The following is a 22,238-nucleotide window of genomic DNA, read 5'->3' on the forward strand; positions in this document are numbered from 1 at the left end:
AAATTGGGTATTTTTTGGCCATGGTCCAAATGTACACATATAGTCATCTCTTAATTATCCCTGCAGATGAAGAGTAGGAATGTAGACCCTCCAAACCCCTGATCATGCTTCATGCACACCACATTGCACTGTTCTTTTCCTTAAGCTTCCTCTAGACCCTCCTCAATGTTCCCCATCCCTCCCCGGCCCACTTCTAGTGGCAAAGACTTCCTCAATCTGACCCAGTGACACCTGCCCACTTGACTCCGATTCCCCAAATTAAATGTTCATTGTGAGATGACTTCTAAGTTTTTCTGATTTGTTCATTGATGTCTTTCTCTCCCATAAGAGAGGGCTTCTCTGGTGGCTCAGTCATGAAGAATCTGCTTGCCAATGCAAGAAACACAGAGTCCATCCCTGGGTCTAGAAGATCACTCCAGTAGTCTTGCTGGGGTGATCCCATGGATAGAGGAGCCTGGTGGGCTACAGTCTATGGGATGGAAAAAGAGCTGGACATGACTGAACAACTCAACAATGAAACAACCCCCATAGGAAGAGCAGGATGCTCAGGAAAGGGACCATTTTTTTTTTTTACCCCTTTTAATACTCTCCTAGCTCCCAGGGTGGTGTGGGCACAAAGAAAACTCTCAGTCACTTCTTAAGCAATGGAATTGGACACTGTGACCTGGGAATTTATTGTGAGATATTTTTGCAACAATTTTCTGTTTCTGTCTGGATTTGCCAATACCCTCCACAAACAAGTTTGCATCTTCAAAGCATATAATGGATGGTGATGTAATTAGTCATAGGGGAGAAAACACCCCCAAATAATATTTTCAAACAAATCCATAAAGTGGATAAGCCACAAGTCGATAATTACCATTGCTTGTAATTTAGGAATTGACTCCTGAAAGTTTATTCAAAGTGCATCTGTATAATGACATCGATTCCCACACTTCTTCATGTTGCAGGCTCAATGCGCATTAACTGTTCCCAAGTACAGGGCCAATTATACACATATTTAACCATGAAGAAATGCATGAATAAATGTGATTTTTAAAATACTTACATATAGTATAATAATATATCGTGTAAGTATTACATTACGCTGTTACTACAGGCATCTCTTGTCTATTGTGCTTTGCTGCACTTAACAGATATTATACTTTTTATAAACCAAAAGTTTGTGGCAACCTTACATCAAGCAAGTCTATTGGTGCCCTTTTTCTAAAGTGTTAGTAAACCTCGTGTCTCTATGTCACATTTTGATAATTCTCTTAATATTTCAAACTCATTCATTATTATTATAATAGTCATGGTGATCTGCGATCAGTGATCTTTGATGTAACTAGTACAATTTTTGTTGTTGTTTTGTATTTTTAATTAAAGTATGAACTTTTTTTTAGACATAATGCTATTTCACACTTAATAGACTACAGTATAGTGTAAATGTAACTTTTTTATACACTGGGAAACAGAAAAAAAAATACATGTGATTTGCTCTTTCATGATGCTTGCTTTTTTGCAGTGGTCTGGAACCTAACTCACAACATGTCTGAAGGGTGTATATTATTAGTATAATGTACTATATAAGTATATAATAAATATTTGCTTTTTATAAAATAAAATTTAGGCTACACTCTGCAGCATATGAGACCTTGGTTCCCTGATCAGGGATCAAACCTGTGGCCCCTGCATTGGAAGGCAGAGCCTTACTTCCTACCTTGCCCTGTTGTGCTGAATTTTAACTTGTGATGTAACAACATCATTTAAAGAAGAAGGAGACAAGAAGCTAAGTGCTAAAATTCTTCACAAGAATACTGTAGCACTTCAGGAAACAATGCACATTTTCTGACACTGGATGGTTGGGTAAGACTGAATTTTAACAAGAATTTTTTTTTTTTAAGAAATTCACATATTCTGGCTTTTGCAGAATGTCTCAGTAGAGGAATTATAGTATTTGAAATGTGGAAAAGCTGGAGCTAAACACTGGTCCTGGTACCCACGCACCCACCCAAAACATCCAGTTCTCATAGGAAAAGGCACGTTGTTGAAACTGGCCTTCTCTCTGGGGGTCCTGTGGAGTGAAGGAACTTGGCAGGTAGGAAGCGGAATCCCCACTTGTCAGATCCTGTTCTGCACCCAGAGAACCAGGAAGCTCCTTCCTTCAGTGGCAGAGCACACATGTTGGTTGCCTTGTGGGAGGAAATGCCGTGGCTCCTTCCTGAGTAGAAGATGAGGCCAGTGGGAAGCATGACGCCATGTTGGGAACCGTATAAGGCACTTCTCGGCTCTTATCACCATCGTGAACTCCAGACAGATCTCAGAATGTCCTAGAATGCCTCTACCTCCTGAGGCTGGCCAATTCTAGTCCCAGGTTCCATATTCATTTGCAGACAGGAGAATTACCCTGCATCCCATACCCAATGGCAATGTTTCCTAATGATCTGGAAACAGCTGAGCTTTAGGAGTTGGGAACCCTGCAGAGTGTGTGTATGTGGCAGGGATCCCCCTCATTGTCATTCCCCTCTGAGTACTCTGAGCTCTTTCCCAGCATGGAGTCCCTGGGACATAGAGGCTTATATGTGAGCTAAGTTGCTTTAGTCGTGTTTGAATCTTTGCGACCCTTTGGACTGTAGCCTGCCAGGTTCCTTTGTCCACAGGATTCTCCACTCAAGAATACTGGAGTGAGTTGCCATGCCCTCTCCCAGGGGATCATCCCAACCCAGGGATTGAACTCATGTCTCTCGTGTCACCTGCATTGGCAGACAGATTCTTTATCACTAGCGCCACCTGGGAAGCCCAGTGGCCTGTATAAGGTACTGTAAGACTGACTCTTGTTCCCTTAAGAGGTGGTGTCCCTGAGCTAGGTGATAGCTGAAATCAGAAAGCTTATAAGAAAAGAGAGCTAAATAGGAAAGAGAAATGAGTGTTCCAGAGTCTCTCCTACAAGAATGACTTTATGCTGTGTGTCTCATAAAATTACCCCAACCACTCTGATGTGGGTGTTAGTTTTTCCATTTTATAAATGAGGAAACAGAGATTCAGAGAGAGGTTAAAGAATGCTTGGTTTCTCAGCTAATCAGAATGCCGGGGGTGGGAGTGGGGGCGCAGGGGAAATCTGCTGGAGGATGCTGGCTTCCCAAATGACATCAGCTGATACAATCAAGATTTTAAAAGCCTTTTTCCTATGAGCATTATTATTTCTAAAGAAGAATGCATTCCCGGCCTCAAGGGTGATGGAGCTGGCAGCTATGACCCAAGAGTCACGGGGAAAAAGGCAAACCATCAACATTCTTCATAGAGATAACACATTCACAGGACAAAATGTAAGTTCTTAAAATATTCGGTGAACAGGAAGCTGTTTGACCTGGCATCTCCCACAAGCATTTACTGTAAAAGGGGCATCTGGCATTTGCATGCCTTCAATGCTTCCTTTGGTTTGTCACCGGGACGCTAAACTAACCCAGTGCCACTAAATTATTGATTAAATCCAGGCCATTTGCAAAACTCCAGCTGAGGCTCAAAAGCTCAGGGACTGCAAAAGCAAAAAAAAAAAAAAAAAAAAAAAAACCACAGTGAAAAATAAAGACAGAGGGAGACTGAGTGGAGGGGCTCTGCAGTTGTCCCTCTGAACCTCCCCTTGTTGGGTTTTGTTTTCATTACCCGTTTCCTGGTCTTGTCTTTAAGGAATGGCTTGATGAGCGTGTACAGGGCATGAATGTACCAGGGCTGGTTGACAAAATGGACTCCTCCAAAGCGGGCAGGAAAGCTGTCCTGGGTGGAAAGAGAGAAACACACAGTGATCAGCACACATCACAGGTTAGAGGGGCACAGCCGGACCACCTCCTTGAGGGCCTGCTGCTTCTCAGGAATTGAAACATCAGCGAATGGTGGAAGAGAGAGGAAACACACCTACCTCCCGTTTGTTGAGGTTCCCTCTGTTCCCATCATGTCTCTGTTCCCCTGCAACTCCACAACTAAGATATCATGCATCAGGCCTGTTATTTCTGAGTCACAATCATGTGACCCCCGGCACTGCACTGGGACACTTGCAGCCTGGATGGTGAAGGGGCTGGGATTCTCCGTGGCATCAGAGAACCCAGGCTTCAGTTCTCATGAGCCCTACAAGAAGGCTCTGTTTACCCTCATTCTCTGCTTTGCTGCCCCAGCCCTCCCCGATGAGGTATCATGACCATAACTAAACCTTCTGGGTGATGGAGGCTGTGTAGGAAGCTGGTGGAAAAGGATTTCAAAGGCTGTTCAGAGTTGGGGCTCCCTGAAGTCCTTCAAAGTCTGACAACGTCCAACATTTGTGACTTCTTTTTCACCAATTTCAGAACTAGCTCCTTATTTCATCCCGGGACCCACCCTCCCCCAGTAGGTTCCAGGGACAGACACATGCTCACTGATGGGCTAGCAGACTCCCCTAACTGAGGTCCTCTTTTCCTGCAGATGAACACGTGAAGGGTGTATATTATTAGTATAATGTACTATATAAGTATATAATAAATATTTGCTTTTTATAAAATAAAATTTAGTTTTTTAAATATAGGAAATATAAATACTTTTAAAAATGTTTCTAATTTTAGAATCCAGCTCAGGGCATAATCTTAGAAACTGAGAAGCTGCTCTGGGTGCTAATTAGACCCACAGAACAAAGGACCTTGATCATGAACCCTGAGCTGGTCCCACAGCACCAGGTTCTGTGCTCCTGAGGCAGGGCTTCCAAAGACTGCATTCATTGTGGTTAATGGAATTAAAAAAGAAGGAACATATAACGTGATTCGAATTGCCAAGCATTATGGCTATCAATTTTAGGGCAACAGACATCTTTGTAGAACGTTAGCAAGATGGAGTGAAAGCAGAAGTCTCCTATCTGAGCTAACAGTTCAGGCCACTGGCTGCTCTTTGCAGTGTATGAAATGCCCTGTGTGGATCTTTTTTAGTAACAAGGAAAGAGAGCTATTAACTTTTTTCAGAAGCCTTTGAGTCTATAGGTTCCCTGGGCAATTTCTACACTGAGACCTAGTTTCCAATGTAAGTACATGGAACTGTGCTTAAAGGTTGACCTTTAAAAAAACTTTACAATAATTTTGCCTCTATCTAGGCAAACAATAATTTTGCCTCTATTTCTAGACATTTTTGGGGCTTCCCAGGTGGCACAAGTGGTAAAAGACCCACCTGCCAGTGCAGGAGACACAAGAGACATGGGTTTGATCCCTGGGTCGGGAAGATCCCCTGGAGGAGGGCACGGCAACCCACTCCAGTATTCTTGCCTGTAGAATCCCATGGACAGAGGAGCCTGGTGGGCTGCAGTCCATTGGGTCAAAAAGATTTAGACATGACTGAAGCAACTTAGCTCGCATATAAGCCTCCAGAGTTGGACATGACTGAAGTGACTTAGCACACATTCAGACATTTTACAGAGTACAAAGTAGTATTTTGAAGCTTAAACTAGACAGTTTCAATAAAAGGTCTTCGTTTTGCGGGTCTTTGTGTATTTTTTGTTTCATTTATTCTATCTTTTGAAATAATGAAACCACCAAGTAAGGGTGGGAAGACTGTTTATACCCATTTGTACATTGGTCAAGATTTCACACTATTTCAAGTGCAAATTCAGAAAGGTAGAAGTTCTTAATAAGATTTTCTTTTCTCTTTTAGGTGCAGCTTGGGATCTAAAAATTCACTGGTTTCTTAAAAAGAAAGACCTTTCCCAGAAGTTTTTTCTTTGCAATGAGTGCTAAGCAATAACCTCAGTCTTTTGGAGCCTCTTGAGCTTGTTAATTCAGAACTAAAAATAACTGTAATTCATTGTCTTACATGCTACACGTGGGTTCTGGGGCTGTAGAAAAAGAATGAAAGTAAAGGATTTATCTGTAAACCAGGGTTTTAGAATCTTTTCCAGTTGTGAAAGGAAGCAGAATCCTATGGTCCTTGCCCCCACCCACCATGTCCTCTGCCTGCCTTTTGTTTGTGGAAAACTTCAGTCAAAATATACATTTAATCAGAGAAGTGAGAAATGCGGAAACAAAGGAAAATAGGTCAAGGAGACTAAATAATAATAATATGGTCATTAAACATAGTCAAGGATCTTTAGCTCTTTCTCCGGGGCTGTAGATAATATTCTGAGCCATGTCCTGTGAGCTGTCTTGTAGATACTCCAACATCAGGTGGAGAAGGTAACTACATGATGAGCAGACTGTATCCAGGACAGGAGCTGCCACCATTCCTAGAGCTGGCCACGAAGAAATGGAACAAATGGGCCCTGGAACTGAAGATTAACTCTACCTAAAACAACCAAGATGATGCTGGTCAGACCACCCATGACCAATTTGAAGACGACTGTCAGAGCTGATTGCTATTTCTGCATGTAGCCCCCCTCCTTCTGTCCATAAAAGCTCTTGCCCCACTGGCTGCCACTGGTCAGGGGAGGAGAAGTAGGCTTTTGGACAAATGTCTGTCACCCTCCCCTCCAGTTGTCAGCATCTGAAATAAAGCAAACTTTCCTTTCTACCAACCTGGCCTGTTTATTGGCTTTTGAGCAGTGAGCAGCCAAACTACACACATTCTTTTGGTAAGAAAACAGCCAGTAAGAAGGTTTTTATTTCTCTTGAGAGTCTATTTATTAAATTTCTAGTTTGGTAAAATGGAAGAAAACCCTGTAAATAATACTGCAGAGGCACTAGGTAAAATCTCAAAGAAAATATTAACCTTTAAAAAAAATCTAGAGAGTCTTAATTTTAGTCTATGGAAACTCAGTTCTCAAAGATAGCAACACTGTCTTCAGAAGAGACTGAAAGAAAAAACAGCTGAGACTTGCCAGTTGTCTGTGGATTCATCCTGGTTTTGAGTCTACAATCTTCAATGTGTAGGATTTTATTGAGGTTGGCTTCTCATTCAGGTTGGCAAAGAAATATGTACAGTAATGCATGTAAAATCCTATGCCTTGATTTTGAGGCTTTCACACAGGCTTGCTTTTCTTCAGGTCCCTTCTATAAAATTCAAATGAAGGCCCCTCTGTACAATAAGCGTGCTCAGTCACTCAGTCATGTCCAACTCTTTGCAACCCCATGGACTGTCACCCACCAGGCTCCTCTGTTCGTGGGATTGTCCAGGCAAGAGTACTGGAGTGGGTTGCCATTTCCTCATCCAGGGGATCTTCCCAACTCAGGGATCAAAGCTATGTCTCTTGTGTCTCCTGCACTGGCAGGAGTTCTTTACCTGGAGTGGGTTCTTTACCACTAGCGCCGCCTGGAAAGCCCATTTGTGTAATAAGGTCAATGTGCAAATGTTCCTAGTATCCTTGAATGAACCTGACTGCATTATTCGTAATGGGGTGAGTGTGTGTCTGTGTGTATTATGCACAGGGAAAGGTGAGGGGGGGAAAATTAACAAACACAACCATCTTTTATATAATGCCCATCATTGTTACTCATTTTGCCTAATCTCATCAGCAAACCACAGATAAAGGAGAAACAGTCTGTCCCACAAATGTCTCCCAGGACCCCAAGGGATCCACCACCCTCACAGAGGTGCATTTCTTAGGGGCTGGAGCAGACTTATCTCAAGACAGTAAACTTTGATACTATGACAGTATAACATTTTGTTTTTTGAGTTCTTGGCAACTAAACTCTATGCTCCAAAAACATACTCCAGGTTCAAGAAAATGGCATCAACCATTAGATTCTTGGGGAAAAAGGAGCAGTTTTGGTCCCTTGCTGTTAGGGAACTCATGATTTGTGAATTTTAAAATTTGTTTTGCAGGTATGCTTGTCGTCATCCACATAGCATGATTTCCTCTATCTCTGGTTATGCCTTTTAGGTATCTTATAACACCGTAAAATTTCTGGTCTCAAACACTTCTAAATCTATGCCTAAGTGTTAGGATAACCCAACTGGCACAGCAAAAACAAAAGAAAATGGGAGTCGTTTTTGTGCATTTCATGCATTTATCAGTAAAAATAAAATATTTCACATTATAAATATATTCAAATCATAAAACATCTTTCCCTCAGTTTATTTTAAATTAATTTATTTCCTTATTACAAAAAATTTACCCATTCTAGAAAAGTACAAAATAGATTTTAAAAGCATTGGATATTAAAAATTCCAGCATATGGAGGCTGAACAACACACTTCTGAATAACCAACAAATCACAGAAGAAATCAAAAAAGAAATCAAAATATGCATAGAAATGAATGAAAATGAAAACACAACAACCCAAAACCTGTGGGACACTATAAAAGCAGTGCTAAGAGGAAAGTTCATAGCAACACAGGCATACCTCAAGAAAAAAGAAAACAAGTCAAATAAATAACCTAACTCTACACCTAAAGCAACTAGAAAAGGAAGAAATGGAGAACCCCAGAGTTAGTAGAAGGAAAGAAGTCTTAAAAATTAGGGCAGAAATAAATGCAAAAGAAACAAAAGAGACCATAGCAAAAATCAACAAAGCCAAAAGCTGGTTCTTTGGAAGGATAAATAAAATTGACAAACCATTAGCCAGACTCATCAAGAAACAAAGAGAGAAAAATCAAATCAATAAAATTAGAAATGAAAATGGAGAGATCACAACAGACAACACAGAAATACAAAGGATCATAAGAGACTACTATCAGCAATTATATGCCAATAAAATGGACAACATGGAAGAAATGGACAAATTCTTAGAAAAGTACAATTTTCCAAAACTGAACCAGGAAGAAATAGAAAATCTTAACAGACCCATCACAAGCACGGAAATTGAAACTGTAATCAGAAATCTTCCAGCAAACAAAAGCCCAGGTCCAGACGGCTTCACAGCTGAATTCTACCAAAAATTTCAAGAAGAGCTAACACCTATCCTACTCAAACTCTTCCGGAAAACTGCAGAGGAAGGTAAACTTCCAAACTCATTCTATGAGGCCACCATCACCCTAATACCAAAACCTGACAAAGATGCCACAAAAAAAGAAAACTACAAACCAATATCACTGATGAACATAAATACAAAACTCCTCAACAAGATTCTAGCAATCAGAATCCAACAACACATTAAAAAGATCATATACCATGACCAAGTGGGCTTTATCCCAGGGATGCAAGGATTCTTCAACATCCACAAATCAATCAATGTAATTCACCACATTAACAAATTGAAAAATAAAAGCCATATGATTATCTCAATAGATGCAGAGAAGGCCTTTGACAAAATTCATCATCCATTTATGATAAAAACTCTCCAGAAAGCAGGAATGGACGGAACATACCTCAACATAATAAAAGCTATATATGATAAACCCAGAGCAAACATTATCCTCAATGGTGAAAAATTGAAAGCATTTCCCCTAAAGTCAGGAACAAGACAAGGGTGCCCACTTTCACCGCTGCTATTCAACATAGTTCTGGAAGTTTTGACCACAGCAATCAGAGCAGAAAAAGAAATTAAAGGAATCCAATTTGGAAAAGAAGAAGTAAAACTCTCACTGTTTGCAGATGACATGATCCTCTACATAGAAAATCCTAAAGACTCCACCAGAAAATTACTAGAGCTAATCAATGAGTATAGTAAAGTTGCAGGATATAAAATCAACCCACAGACATCCCTTGCATTCCTATACACTAATAATGAGAAAGTAGAAAAAGAAATTAAGGAAACAATTCCGTTCACCATTGCAACAAAAAGAATAAAATACTTAGGAATATATCTACCTAAAGAAACTAAAGACCTATATATTGAAAACTATAAAACACTGATGAAAGAAATCAAAGAGGACACTAATAGATGGAGAAATATACCATGTTCATGGATTGGAAGAATCAATATAGTGAAAATGAGTATACTACCCAAGGCAATCTACAGATTCAATGCAATCCCTATCAAGCTACCAGCGGTATTTTTCACAGAACTAGAACAAATAATTTCAAGATTTGTATGGAAATACAAAAAACCTCGAATAGCCAAAGCAATCTTGAGAAAGAAGAATGGAACTGGAGGAATCAACTTGCCTGACTTCAGGCTCTACTACAAAGCCACAGTCATCAAGACAGTATGGTACTGGCACAAAGACAGAAATATAGATCAATGGAACAAAATAGAAAGCCCAGAGATAAATCCACACACCTACGGACACCTTATCTTCAACAAAGGAGGCAAGAATATACAATGGAGTAAAGACAATCTCTTTAACAAGTGGTGCTGGGAAAACTGGTCAACCACTTGTAAAAGAATGAAACTAGATCACTTTCTAACACCATACACAAAAATAAACTCAAAATGGATTAAAGATCTAAACATAAGACCAGAAACTATAAAACTCCTAGAGGAGAACATAGCCAAAACACTCTCCAACATAAATCACAGCAGAATCCTCTATGATCCACCTCCCTGAATACTGGAAATAAAAGCAAAAATAAACAAATGGGATCTAATTAAAATTAAAGCTTCTGCACAACAAAGGAAACTATAAGTAAGGTGAAAAGACAGCCTTCTGAATGGGAGAAAACAATAGCAAATGAAGCAACTGACAAACAACTAATCTCAAAAATATACAAGCAACTTATGCAGCTCAACTCCAGAAAAATAAATGACCCAATCAAAAAATGGGCCAAAGAACTAAACAGGCATTTCTCCAAAGAAGACATACGGATGGCTAACAAACACATGATAAGGTGCTCAACATCACTCATTATCAGAGAAATGCAAATCAAGACCACAGTGAGGTACCATTTCACACCAGTCAGAATGGCTGCGATCCAAAAGTCTACAAGCAATAAATGCTGGAGAGGATGTGGAGAAAAGGGAACCCTCTTACACTGTTGGTGGGAATGCAAACTAGTACAGCCGCTTTGGAGAACAGTGTGGAGATTCCTTAAAAAATTGCAAATAGAACTGCCTTATGACCCAGCAATCCCACTGCTGGGCATACACACCGAGAAAACCAGAATTGAAAGAGACGCATGTACCCCAATGTTCATTGCAGCACTGTTTATAATAGCCAGGACATGGAAACAACCTAGATGTCCATCAGCAGATGAATGGATAAGAAAGCTGTGGTACATATACACAATGGAGTATTACTCAGCCATTAAAAAGAATGCATTTGAATCAGTTCTAATGAGATGGATGAAACTGGAGCCGATTATACAGAGTGAAGTAAGCCAGAAAGAAAAACACCAATATAGGATACTGACACATATATATATGGAATTTAGAAAGATGGTAATGATGACCCTGTATGTGAGACAGCAAAAGAGATACAGATGTATAGAATGGACTTTTGGACTCTGAGGGAGAGGGAGAGGGTGGGATGATTTGGGAGAATGGCATCAAAACATATATACTATCATGTAGAAACGAAGCACCAGTCTATGTCTGATACAGGATACAGGATGCTTGGGGCTGGTGCACTGGGATGATCCAGAGAGATGATATGGGGTGGGAGGTGGGAGGGGGATTCAGAATTGGGAGCTCGTGTACACCCGTGGCAGATCCATGTCAATGTATGGCAAAACCAAAACAGTAAAGTAAAATAAAGTAAAAATAAATTTTTTTAAAAAAGCATTGGAAAAATTAGAAGATACAAAAAGAAAGAAACACCTACAAAAAGTAGAAACACCTACCACCCCACTGTGAAAGTCATACTGTTACTGTTTTCTAACATTCAGGACAGCCTATGTTATGCTTTAGTAACACACATCCCCTGCTCTTTATCACTGAAAACCATAAAGATGTATTTCTCCCTCACAGGAAATGTCCTTGCTGGGTGGGCAGGAGCTGGCTTGATTTGCTCAGCCCAGGACGCAGCCTCCCTGAGTGCAGTCGCTCTGCTCACCACACTGCAGAAACCACGTGGGGATCACAACTTTGCTTTAAGGCTGGTGGCCAGAAGTGACATGCTTCAGCTATCACAGGCCCAAACCATGCCTGCGTCCTAGGGAATCAAGAAGTAGAATTCTACCTCTGGCTGGTAAAGACCACAAGCATTGATGAACAGCACTAATGATTACCCAAGCTCTCCTTCCCTTCCCCTCAGTTCCTTCATTATTTATTTATTTATTTCTTATTTGGCCGCACCAGGTCTCAGCGGCAGCATGTGGGATCTTCAATCTTCATCTGCATGCAGAATCTTTAGTTGCAACAAGTGACATCAAGTTCCCTGACCAGGGATCAAACTCGGGCCCCCTGAATTGGGAGTGTGGAGTCTTAGCCCCTGGACCACCAGGGAAGTCACCTTCTTTCTTTCTAAATGGGATAATATTTTTTTACATTGGACTTAATTGATGGCCTACTTGATGCTTGTGAAATACTATCAGATAATCAGTATCAAATAATAAAAATTAGAGTTTACAAAGGAAGATAAGGTAAGTAAGCGTTAGGGGAAATCAGAAAATTGCCTTTCTTTAGTGTCTTTAATTTTTCACTCAAAATCAGTTTAGACCTTGCACCTCTTCAATTTGACACATACATGTGATTGTATGCCTACAGGACAAACTGGATTATATTGCTTAAAGCACTTGGCAGAAATCATCATTGTCACGGCTTTCTAGGATTTTGACTCCTTTTCCCTCTTTCTCCGCCTAAGCTCTAGTTACACCCTAAGTTGCTGAGGTCAGGTTTGTGTTCCTTGGTGTCCTTTTTTAATATTTACAGTCATACCTCTCTAACATTTCTCTTCAGAATTGTAGTGACACAAGAGGTAGCTTGGAGTGCTAACATCACTATAATCAATCCTTCCTCTAGCCCTCAAGTCACACAAATACATGTTCACACTGGACAAAGTAGCAAGCATATCTTTCAAACCAGTCCCCAAGGCATTCTAACTCCACATTCAAAGAGTGCTACCTCGAAATTCCTCTTAAATGGAACACTGATTCAATGAATGACGGGGAAATCTGAGGTCAGGATTCCCTCTTTGCTTTTTGAAAATTCAGAGAAGGCTATTCTCATCCATCTACCTTATTTCCCTTTATCAGATAAATAGCATCACCTTTGAGTGCTATTAAAATAAGTATCTGATACCAGGGAGAGTAGAAAGTAGAGTAACACTGACTTGAAGGAAGAAAGAGCCAGTGACCAAGAAAGTGATGGGGTAATAAGAAGTAGGTTTGGACATGTAGGAAAAAAGGTTTTTAAGAATTTGGGAAAGTTAGTTGAGTAGGATAAATTCAACTAGGAAAGAGGAGACAGAGGAGCTTCTACTGTACATTCTATTGTTCGTAAACATAACAGTGGATTAAGTATTAGAGATGTGTTTGTTTTTATTGTGGAAAATAAGAGGGTGAATCAGAGTCACAGCAACATGGGCAAGGCATGACTTTTTCAATGAAGTGCTAGGTATGTGGGCCAAAGAACGATAAGGTAGGTAAGTGTTAGTCACTGAGTCATGTCTGACTCTTTGTGATACCATTGACTGTAGCCTGCCAGGCTCCTCTCTCCATGGAATTCTCCAAGCAAGATTACTGGAGTGGGTTGCCGTGCCCTCCTCCAGGGGATCTTCCTGATCCAGAATGTGGGCCAGGGGAACAACCAGTGAACTCAGGACTGAGGCTAACTAAAGAATCAAGGTCAACTCCCTGGAAGGAATTCCCAGGGAGACAATAGCTGATAATGTCCTGTTTGATGGATTAAAGGGTAACAAAAGAGATCCTTGTGGTGATGAAAATGTTCTATCACTGGACTGTGTCCTTGTCAATATACTGGTTGCTCTATAGCTCTGTAGTTCTGCAAGATGTTGCCAGTGGGGAAAACTAAATAAAGGTTATATGGGATGTCTCTGTTTTATCTCCTAGAACTGCATGTAGGTCTACAATTACTTCAAAACAAAAATTGTAAATGTGATTACTGTGAATATTTCAGACTCTCCCAAATAGTAGTTGCCATTTTCTTAAGCATAGTAGAAACATTGCTAAGGCTGATCTTTTCTGCCTTATGTGAAATGTTAAACAAAAAATGTGAGAGTTGGACCATAAAAAAGGAGGAGTGCTGAAGAACTGATGCTTTTAAGTTATGGTGTTGGAGAAGACTCTTGAGAGTCCCTTGAATTGTAGAAATCAGACCAGTCAATCCTAAAGGAAATCTCAACCTTGACTATTCATTGGAAGGACTGATGCTGAAGCTGAAGCTCCAATACTGTGGTCTCTGATGAGAAGAATGGACTCATTCAAAAAGCCCCTGATGCTGGGAAAGAGTGAAGGCAAAAGGAGAAGGAGGATAAGATGGAGATAGCATCACTGAGTCAATGGACACAAGTGAGCAAATTCCAGAAGAGAGTGAAGGACAGAGGAGCCTGGCATGCTGCAGTTGATGGGGTTGCAAAGAATCAGACACAACTGAGCGACTGAAAAACAACTACACAGAAGCACATTCTAAGAGGCTCTTCTTAATTTTCTCTGGGAGTCTTGGACAGCATTAAGTGATTCTTGCAATCCATTAGAAATACCCTTCATGTTTAAACGGACACTTTATTTTCACACTGGCACTCTTCAAGCATTACTCAGATGCCTTTTCTCGTGTTTGATCAGGATTGAGGAGCAACGTCGTAGAGGCAAACTGTTTCCTTTCTTTCTTTGACATTCAGATACAGATGTTACAGGTGGTAGTTGGCTGAGTTTCCTGCTGGGTAATGAAGTACTTGCTCCTGTGACTGGCTAAAATTTGAAATGCCTGCAGGCTAACATACTTCCAACAGGGTTTAAGACATGCCTGACCTCAACATCACGGTGCCCTGAGAGGCTTGGGGAGCTCTGCTCACTCTGTCTGCCCTCTCTCCCATCCTCCTCCTTCTACTGCTCTTATGCGGAAATTGGAATAGGACCACTCAAATTCACAAATACCCTCCCAACATCTATTAAAATTCCTCTGAAACCCAAAGGCAAAGAAGAAAAGAGAGATGATGAGCATGTGAGCTGTCTTTTAGAGTGTCTGCCTCTTCCTCTTTGGTAGCTCTGAGCATCTCCTTTCATTCATAAAGCTGCATGTATGTGGGTCTGCAAGCACCACGAAGAAATGAGCATGGAGTTAGGATTTATCTCTTCAGTGCGTGCATGTCCTACTAATGATGCCCATTTCCCACATCAAAGCAGACAGATAAAAACATTTTGAGCAACATAAATCGGCTTCACTGATGCAAGAGAGCCTTCTAAAAATGCTATATTTCATGGTGATGGTTTTCTATTATACCACATGGTACTCATTAGTGTGAAAGTCACATATCCACCTATTTGCAAGGAAATGGAGAACTCATGCCATAGCAGCTACACACCAAATGCTTTACATACATCAGTTGCAAGTAGGAGAGAGAACAGACCGTGCTTATTGAGGAAGCCACTGAGCAATAGCTCCCACTGACTATGAACTATGAATTTTCTTTGAATATATGTTTCTGGAGACGGAAATTGCAACGCACTCCAGTATTCTTGCCTGGAAAATTCCATGGACAGTCCATGGGGGTTGCAAAAGAGTCGGACATGACTTAGCAACTAAACAACAGAAACCAAAATTGTTCCTGGAAGGGGTCATTGATTTCTGAGAAGCTGTACCAACTCAGTGTTCTCTTGGGGGTAGGAAGGGCTTGGGCTCTTTATGCAGGCTCAGAGCAGAACATGCCAGAGGTTGAGATTCTTTCTCTGCAGATCCTAGAACCATTATAATCTTGTGGCAATTATTCTAAACAGAAAATGTAAAATTGGCCTCTGTCACACCAGCCCAGATCAGCAGATCAAGCTCAGAAACTTCCCTGGCTACAACCGATGCCTTGTTCCTTGCTGTTCTTTTCAATTCGATCCTGCTCAACAGTTCACCGGCAGATACTGAGCTCCTCTTATGAGTGAAATGCAAGGGTACAGGAATATAGACCTACTCCTGTCTCTAACTCATCTATTGTCCTGTGGGAGAGACAGGGAAATAGAGACACTTCGTGTGAGGGAAAGACGCAGAACTCAGAGGTTAGCTTCTGTGGTTTATGGTAGTTTCCTGTGTCTGTGTCCTCAATCACTCAGTTGTGTCCAACTCTCTGTGACCTTAAGGACTGTAGCCCACCAGACTCCTCTGTCCATGGGACTGGCCAGGCAAGAATACTGGAGTGGGTTGCCGTTCCCTGCCTCAGGGGATCTTCCTAACCCAGGGATCGAACGTGGGTCTGCTGCTTTGGCAGGTTGAGTCTTTGCCCTAATGCCACCTGGGAAGCCCTATCATAGTTTCCCGGAACAGAGCTAATAGACAGCATAGAAAGCCAGGCGGAGATCAGGGAAGGCTGAAAATCCTGCAGAAGCCAAATAAGAAAGCTTTCTATAAAGAGCTAACCAAAGATTTGGTGATTAATAAATGTATGTGACTGTGTTTGAGAGTCTTCAAGGGTTTATTTGCCACCAGAAATCCCTACGTTTTTCCTAGCCCCACTGTTTCCTAAGAATGAGCTTGACTAGATAATCTCTATTTCAAGAATTAAAATAGTAATAATAATATAAAGGAACGAAAGGAGGGAGAAAGGAAGAAAGGGAATTAGATTAAAAATTATTTATCTCGTGGTATGTGCCTACCAAATTTTTGCCAAGACAACAGAAAATGTGACTAAAATTTAAAGAGTGTTCAAGAGGGAGGGGATATACATATGTCATTGTGGCTGACTCATGTTCTTGTATGGCGGAAACCAACATAACATTGTAAAGCAATCTTCTTCCAATTAAAACATAAATTAAAAAATAACGAGTATGATATAAGATAAGATATATTAAAATTTCCTGGTAGATACTAAGTGCTCAATTTTTAGCTATTAAAGTACCTTTATTGATGTTAATGTTTTCTCTTAAATTACAATATATCTATTAAGACTTTAATATCTTAGTGCACTTACTTATTACAAGTGTAGTTACAGATCAAAGATATTTGTGTCATTAAAAGTAGAACATCTGCCAAAAGTTTACCCTAATTTCTACCTCACACGTGGTAGACACGTTTTTAGAATATCAACTGTATGTTTGTTTTTTTTTACTTTGTACTTAATAGAGCTCCAAATAGGAGGACTGCATTCTTCCGGAGTTCTGGCAGTCTCATTGCTGGCCAGGCAAGGTGTCCAAGGAGGTGACTGTCCTCAAGGGGGTGACCGTTGGGAGGAGAGAGGGGCAGACAGCACACCCATCCAGCCTGGCCAGTCTGCATCAGCAGAGCTGAGCTCAACCAAGTTAGTTAGTCAGTTCAGTCACTCAGTCGTGTCCAGCTCTTTGGGACCCTATGGATTGCAGCATGCCAGGCTTGCCTGTCCATCACCAACTCCCAGAGCTTACAGAAACTCATGCCCATTGAGTCAGTGATGCCATCCAGCCATCTCATCCTCTGTTGTCTCCTTCTCGTCCTGCCTTCAGTCTTTCCCAGCATCAGGGTCTTTTCCAATCAGTCAGTTCATCACATCAGGTGGCCAAAGTACTGGAACTTCAGCATCAGCATCAGTGTTTTCAATAAATATTCAGGACTGATTTCCTTTAGGATTGACTCATTGGATCTTCTTGCAGTCCAAGGGACTCTCAAGAGTCTTCTCCTACACCACAGTTCAAAAGCATCAATTCTTCAGCTTTCAGCTTTCTTTATAGTCCAACTCTCACATTCATACATGACTACTGGAAAAACTGTAGCTTTGACTAGACGGACCTTTGTCAGTAAAATCAAGTCTCTGCTCTTTAATATGCTGTTTAGGCTGGTCATAGCTTTTCTTCCAAATAGCAAGCATCTTTTAATTTCATGGCTGCAGTTACCATGTGCAGTGATTTTGGAGCCCCAAGGAATCAAGTCTGTCACTGACTCCATTGTTTCCTCATCTATTTGCCATGAAGTGATGGGACCAGATCCCATATTCTTGTTTTTTGAATAATGAGTTTTAAGCCAACCTTTTTCACTATCCTCTTTCACTTTCATCAAGAGGCTGTTTAGTTCTTCTTCCCTTTCTGCTATAAGGATGGTATCATTTCTCCCATCAGGAAGCCTCCATAAGCCTCTCATCCTTCTCCGTCAGAGGGCCGATAGAATGAAAACCACAGAGTCAGAAAACTAATCAGACTGATCACATGGACCACAGCCTTGTCTAACTCAACGAAACTATGAGCCATGCCGTGTAGGGCCACCCAAGACAGACAGGTCATGGCGGAGAGTTCTGACAAAATGTGGTCCACTGGAGAAGGGAATGGCAAACCACTTCAGTATTCTTGCCTTGAGAACCGCATGAAAAGTATGAAAGATGCTCGGAGGACTCAAACACAACCTTGTGCACACCAGTGACTGAGCCAGACCTGTCTTTGAGTGTGTGAGTGTCTCTTGTGGCAGCAAGGGTCAGCAGTGGCCTGCCGCAGGGACAGAGGCTCTGGCTGAAGCAGACCTGGGAGGCCTGGCATGTGGTGTAAGTCCTCTTGGAGGAGGTTGCCATCAGCCCCACCATTGAGCCTCTGAGCAGACAACCCACAAACTGGAGAACAATTATACTAAAGAATTTCTCGCACTGTTACGAAAGTTCTAGGACCCACAACAGATTTTCCAAACTGGGGATCCGGCAAAGGGACTGAAAATCCCCAGGGAATTTAACCTTGGAGGCCAGTGGGATTTGCTTGCAGAGCTTCCACAGGACTGGGGAAACAGTCTCTTGGAGGGCACAGACAAAACCTTGTGTGCACCAGGACCCAGGAGAAAGAAGTGACCCCACAAGACACGGACCCAGACTTGCCTGTGAGTGTCCAGGAGTCTCCAGTGGAGGTGTGGGTTGACAGTGGCCTGCTGCAGGGTCACGGGCACTGAATACAACAGTGCTGGCATAAGCCCTTTTGAAGGAGGTGCCATTACCCCAGGTAGTTTGGCCTCAGGTCCTGCCCATCAACAGACAATTGGATTAAAGATTTACTGAGTATGGTCCCACCAATCAGAACAAGATCCAGATTCACCCACAGCCAGTCCCTCCCATCAGGAAGCTTCCATAAGCCTCTTATCCTTATCCCTCAGAGGGCAGACAGAATGAAAACTGCAATCACAGTAAACTAACCAAACTGATCACATGAATCACAGCCTTGACTAACTCAATGAAACTGAGCCATGCCGTGTAGGGCCACCCAGGACAGAGAGGTCGTGGTGGAGAGTTCTGACAAAGCGTGGTCCCCTGGAGAAGGGAATGGCAAACCACTTCAGTATTCTTGCCTTGAGCATCCCATGGACAGTAGGAAAAGGGAAAAAGATATGATGCTGAAAGATGAACTCCCCAGGCTGATAGGTGCCCAGTATGCTACTGGAGAAGAGTAGAGAAATAGCTCCAGAAAGAATGAAGACAGCTCAACCAAAGGAAACTTAATTTGCCATAAAAATCACTACTGCTCCTCTAACCACAGCGACCTTTAAAAGGGCTTATATTTGACTATTAAACAGCAAATACATTGTGATAAGTACCCAATACTTCATCTTCACGTTTCCCGCAGGGCCTTTATGTGGTAAATAGATGATACTGACTCATTATTTTAAAGCCAATTTATGAAGAAATCTAGATTGCTTGAATGACTGATTTGTCCAAGAATCAATGCCAGAAGGTATGGTGTTATTCACCCTTTAGTCCTGAGACTCACAAAACTATGAAGTCTCTTAAAGAAAGCAGCATGGCAGAAGGAACACAGAGGTCATTCAAAGCAAATCTTTTGGCAAATTTTCAACTTTTAACCACACAAATAAATTTGGTCTGTAACCAAGCTTGTAATAAGTGTAACAAGATATTAAAGTCTTAATAGATAAATTCTAATTTAAGGGAAAACATTAAAATCAACAAAGGTAATGTAATAGCTAAAAATTGAGCACTTAGTATCTGCCGGGAAATTTTATACATGTTATCTCATATCATACTCTTTACAATCTTATGTAAATATATATTAATATATGTATCTATATTATCCCAGTTTTACAGATGAGGAAGCATAGTCTTAGAGTAGTTAAAAACTTGCCCAAGTTGACACATCAAGTGAGAGATTGAATGAATATGAATCCAGAACTGTCAATTCCTATAGTTGAAGCTTGTATCTCCTACTGTATTTTAACATAAACTATATGTCAGCAAAATTTGGACTGGTGGTAATCTTCATAGGGGTCTTAGAGCTGCATAAGCTTACTAATTGAAATAAAACAAACACTTCAAAGTATAAACTTCAAATCCTAGTTAAAATTCCTTAATCTTGTGTTAGCTGTGAGCACTTCACATGATCTTTACAAGAGGACGGTTCTCATGGTCTGAAAGCACTGTCATGTAAAGAGTTACAGTTGTCATTAGAACAAAATGAACAAGCATTTCTAATGAGCACTCTGGAAGTTTTAAAGCTAAACTGGACTGGTCCTGCCTTATTAGGGAGTATTGTACTAGCACAGTTATAATTTTAACACCATCTCATTCTGTAGGAGTCAGCTGGAAATGTTCTTGTGTTTGAACACACTTGATTTTCTAAGCACTAAGTACACAGCACTTTTCCATATCAAAAACTACCAACAACTCATCTCAGAAATTAACAGCAGGGAGGATTCTATTAGGACAAAGCCGCAACATTTGTTTGTGGTATGCGCCTTCCTCCTTGTGATGGAGTTGGTGGAGCTCATTAGTACCCTGATCTCCACCATTTGGGAGCTTGGCTAAACTACATTTCCCAGCCCTACCTGTTACAAGATGAAGCACATGACTAAGTTCTGGAGACTGGACTGTAGGTAGAAGTAAGATTCACCACTTTCAGACTCAAATTATATGTGACTCTTCCATGGTCTTTTTCTCTCTTGCATGTGACTGGAAATGAAGGACTCTGACACCCTTCAGACTGGGGAGCCCCAGAATGCTCAAAGCCCCAACCCATGTGCTCCTTGTGCGAGCAGAACCCATGCTCAGGAAAGCTGCCTTACCAGGAACAGCAGGTAAAATCTAAATTTTCATTCTCTTAGTAAAACCAAGTGTACCTATGTTTGTCTGAGGTTAGGAGAGAGCAGAATCTTTTCTTTAAATGGGACCATGTTAAGCCCTGATTTGGTGTCATCTTGAGAGCAGGGCACCAATGATGTCAGAACCCATGGAGATAACAAGTAGATCATTGTGGCCTGAATGAGTCAGGTGGGACCTGAACAAAGCCTAAGTCTCATTTCACACACTCAGAGAGGACTGCTTTTTACTGCCTGTATATGATAGCCACTTTGCTCAGTAAACAAACAAAAAACAAACCTTGAACGTGTAGGGTAAATCATTGATCTGGGGGAATTTTCTTTTCATTTATTTGAAAAACTAGCTCATACACTTCTTTTTTAAGCTCAGCTGTCTGCCACGCGGAATGGGCCTTATTTCATCCTGTAGCCACTTACTCCACTATCTGAAGGAAATTCTCACTAAATCCTACCACAGCTGCAAATGGTGCCATGAAATTCAGCATTCAATTTAAGCATCTCTAGAGATCATGTATTCATATTTTTATGATTCATAAAGACATCCGCAAAAGAGTTTTGGCAGTTATATAGACTTTACAAGAGTTTTATACACTTGTTTATATGTTGCATTAGCCTGAATGCTGTTTTAAGAGCACAACTTAAAAATCACAATCAGATCTCTAGTAAATGCAACCATTATAAAAAATTGAGTGATTTTTACCATGGACGAAGCAGCTTACAGGGACAGATTTTTTTTTTAAGTCTTAACTGAATTTGTTACAACATTGCATCTGTTTTATGTTTTGGTTTTTTGGCCCTGACCCCAAGCCACGTGGGATCTTATTTCCGTGATCAAGGACTGAACCTTCATGCCCTGCATTGGAAGGCAAAGTCTTAACCACTGGACTACCAGGGAAGTCCCAGGGATAGTTTAAAAAAAAAAAAAGATCCCAGAGAAAATAACATCTCACTAATAGGACCTGTTAGATTTTAAATTCTACAGCTCATGCTTTTAACTCAACTGTGAGAATCTTCAGGAATTTAAGGGCCAAGTGAGAGAGGATTATTACTGATAAAATTAGATATTTCCTACCTTCATCATTATAAAATACCCTGGGGGAAATGGCTTCCCTGTTTTTTTATTAGTAACACAAATTCTTACAAGGATTTTATAGTTTATACCAGTAAAAACCACTATATTTATTGAAAATTACACCAATAACATATTCTATTTCAGATTAGAGGCTTCCAGAGGCTCCTATTATCTTCAAGAAAATTCTTTTAATGATATCATACACACACACATACATACACAGCTGCAGGATGATGTCATCAGGGATCATCGGACCATTATGGAGCGTCTCAGTC

The 22,238-nt window shown here is 40.9% G+C and overlaps 1 protein-coding gene across 1 annotated transcript in view; it reads right to left on the minus strand.

Moving 5' to 3' along the window:
* Nucleotides 1–22,238, minus strand: part of CLVS1 (clavesin 1) — a 164,121-nt gene that overhangs the window by 28,581 nt on the left and 113,302 nt on the right. The window contains exon 4 of the mRNA XM_005689009.3: nt 3,646–3,756. Within this exon, the coding sequence (XP_005689066.1) occupies nt 3,646–3,756 (111 nt within the window). The remainder of the gene's footprint in view (nt 1–3,645; nt 3,757–22,238) is intronic.

This window comes from Capra hircus, chromosome 14 (genome assembly GCF_001704415.2).
Source record: "Capra hircus breed San Clemente chromosome 14, ASM170441v1, whole genome shotgun sequence".
NCBI lineage: Eukaryota > Metazoa > Chordata > Mammalia > Artiodactyla > Bovidae > Capra > Capra hircus.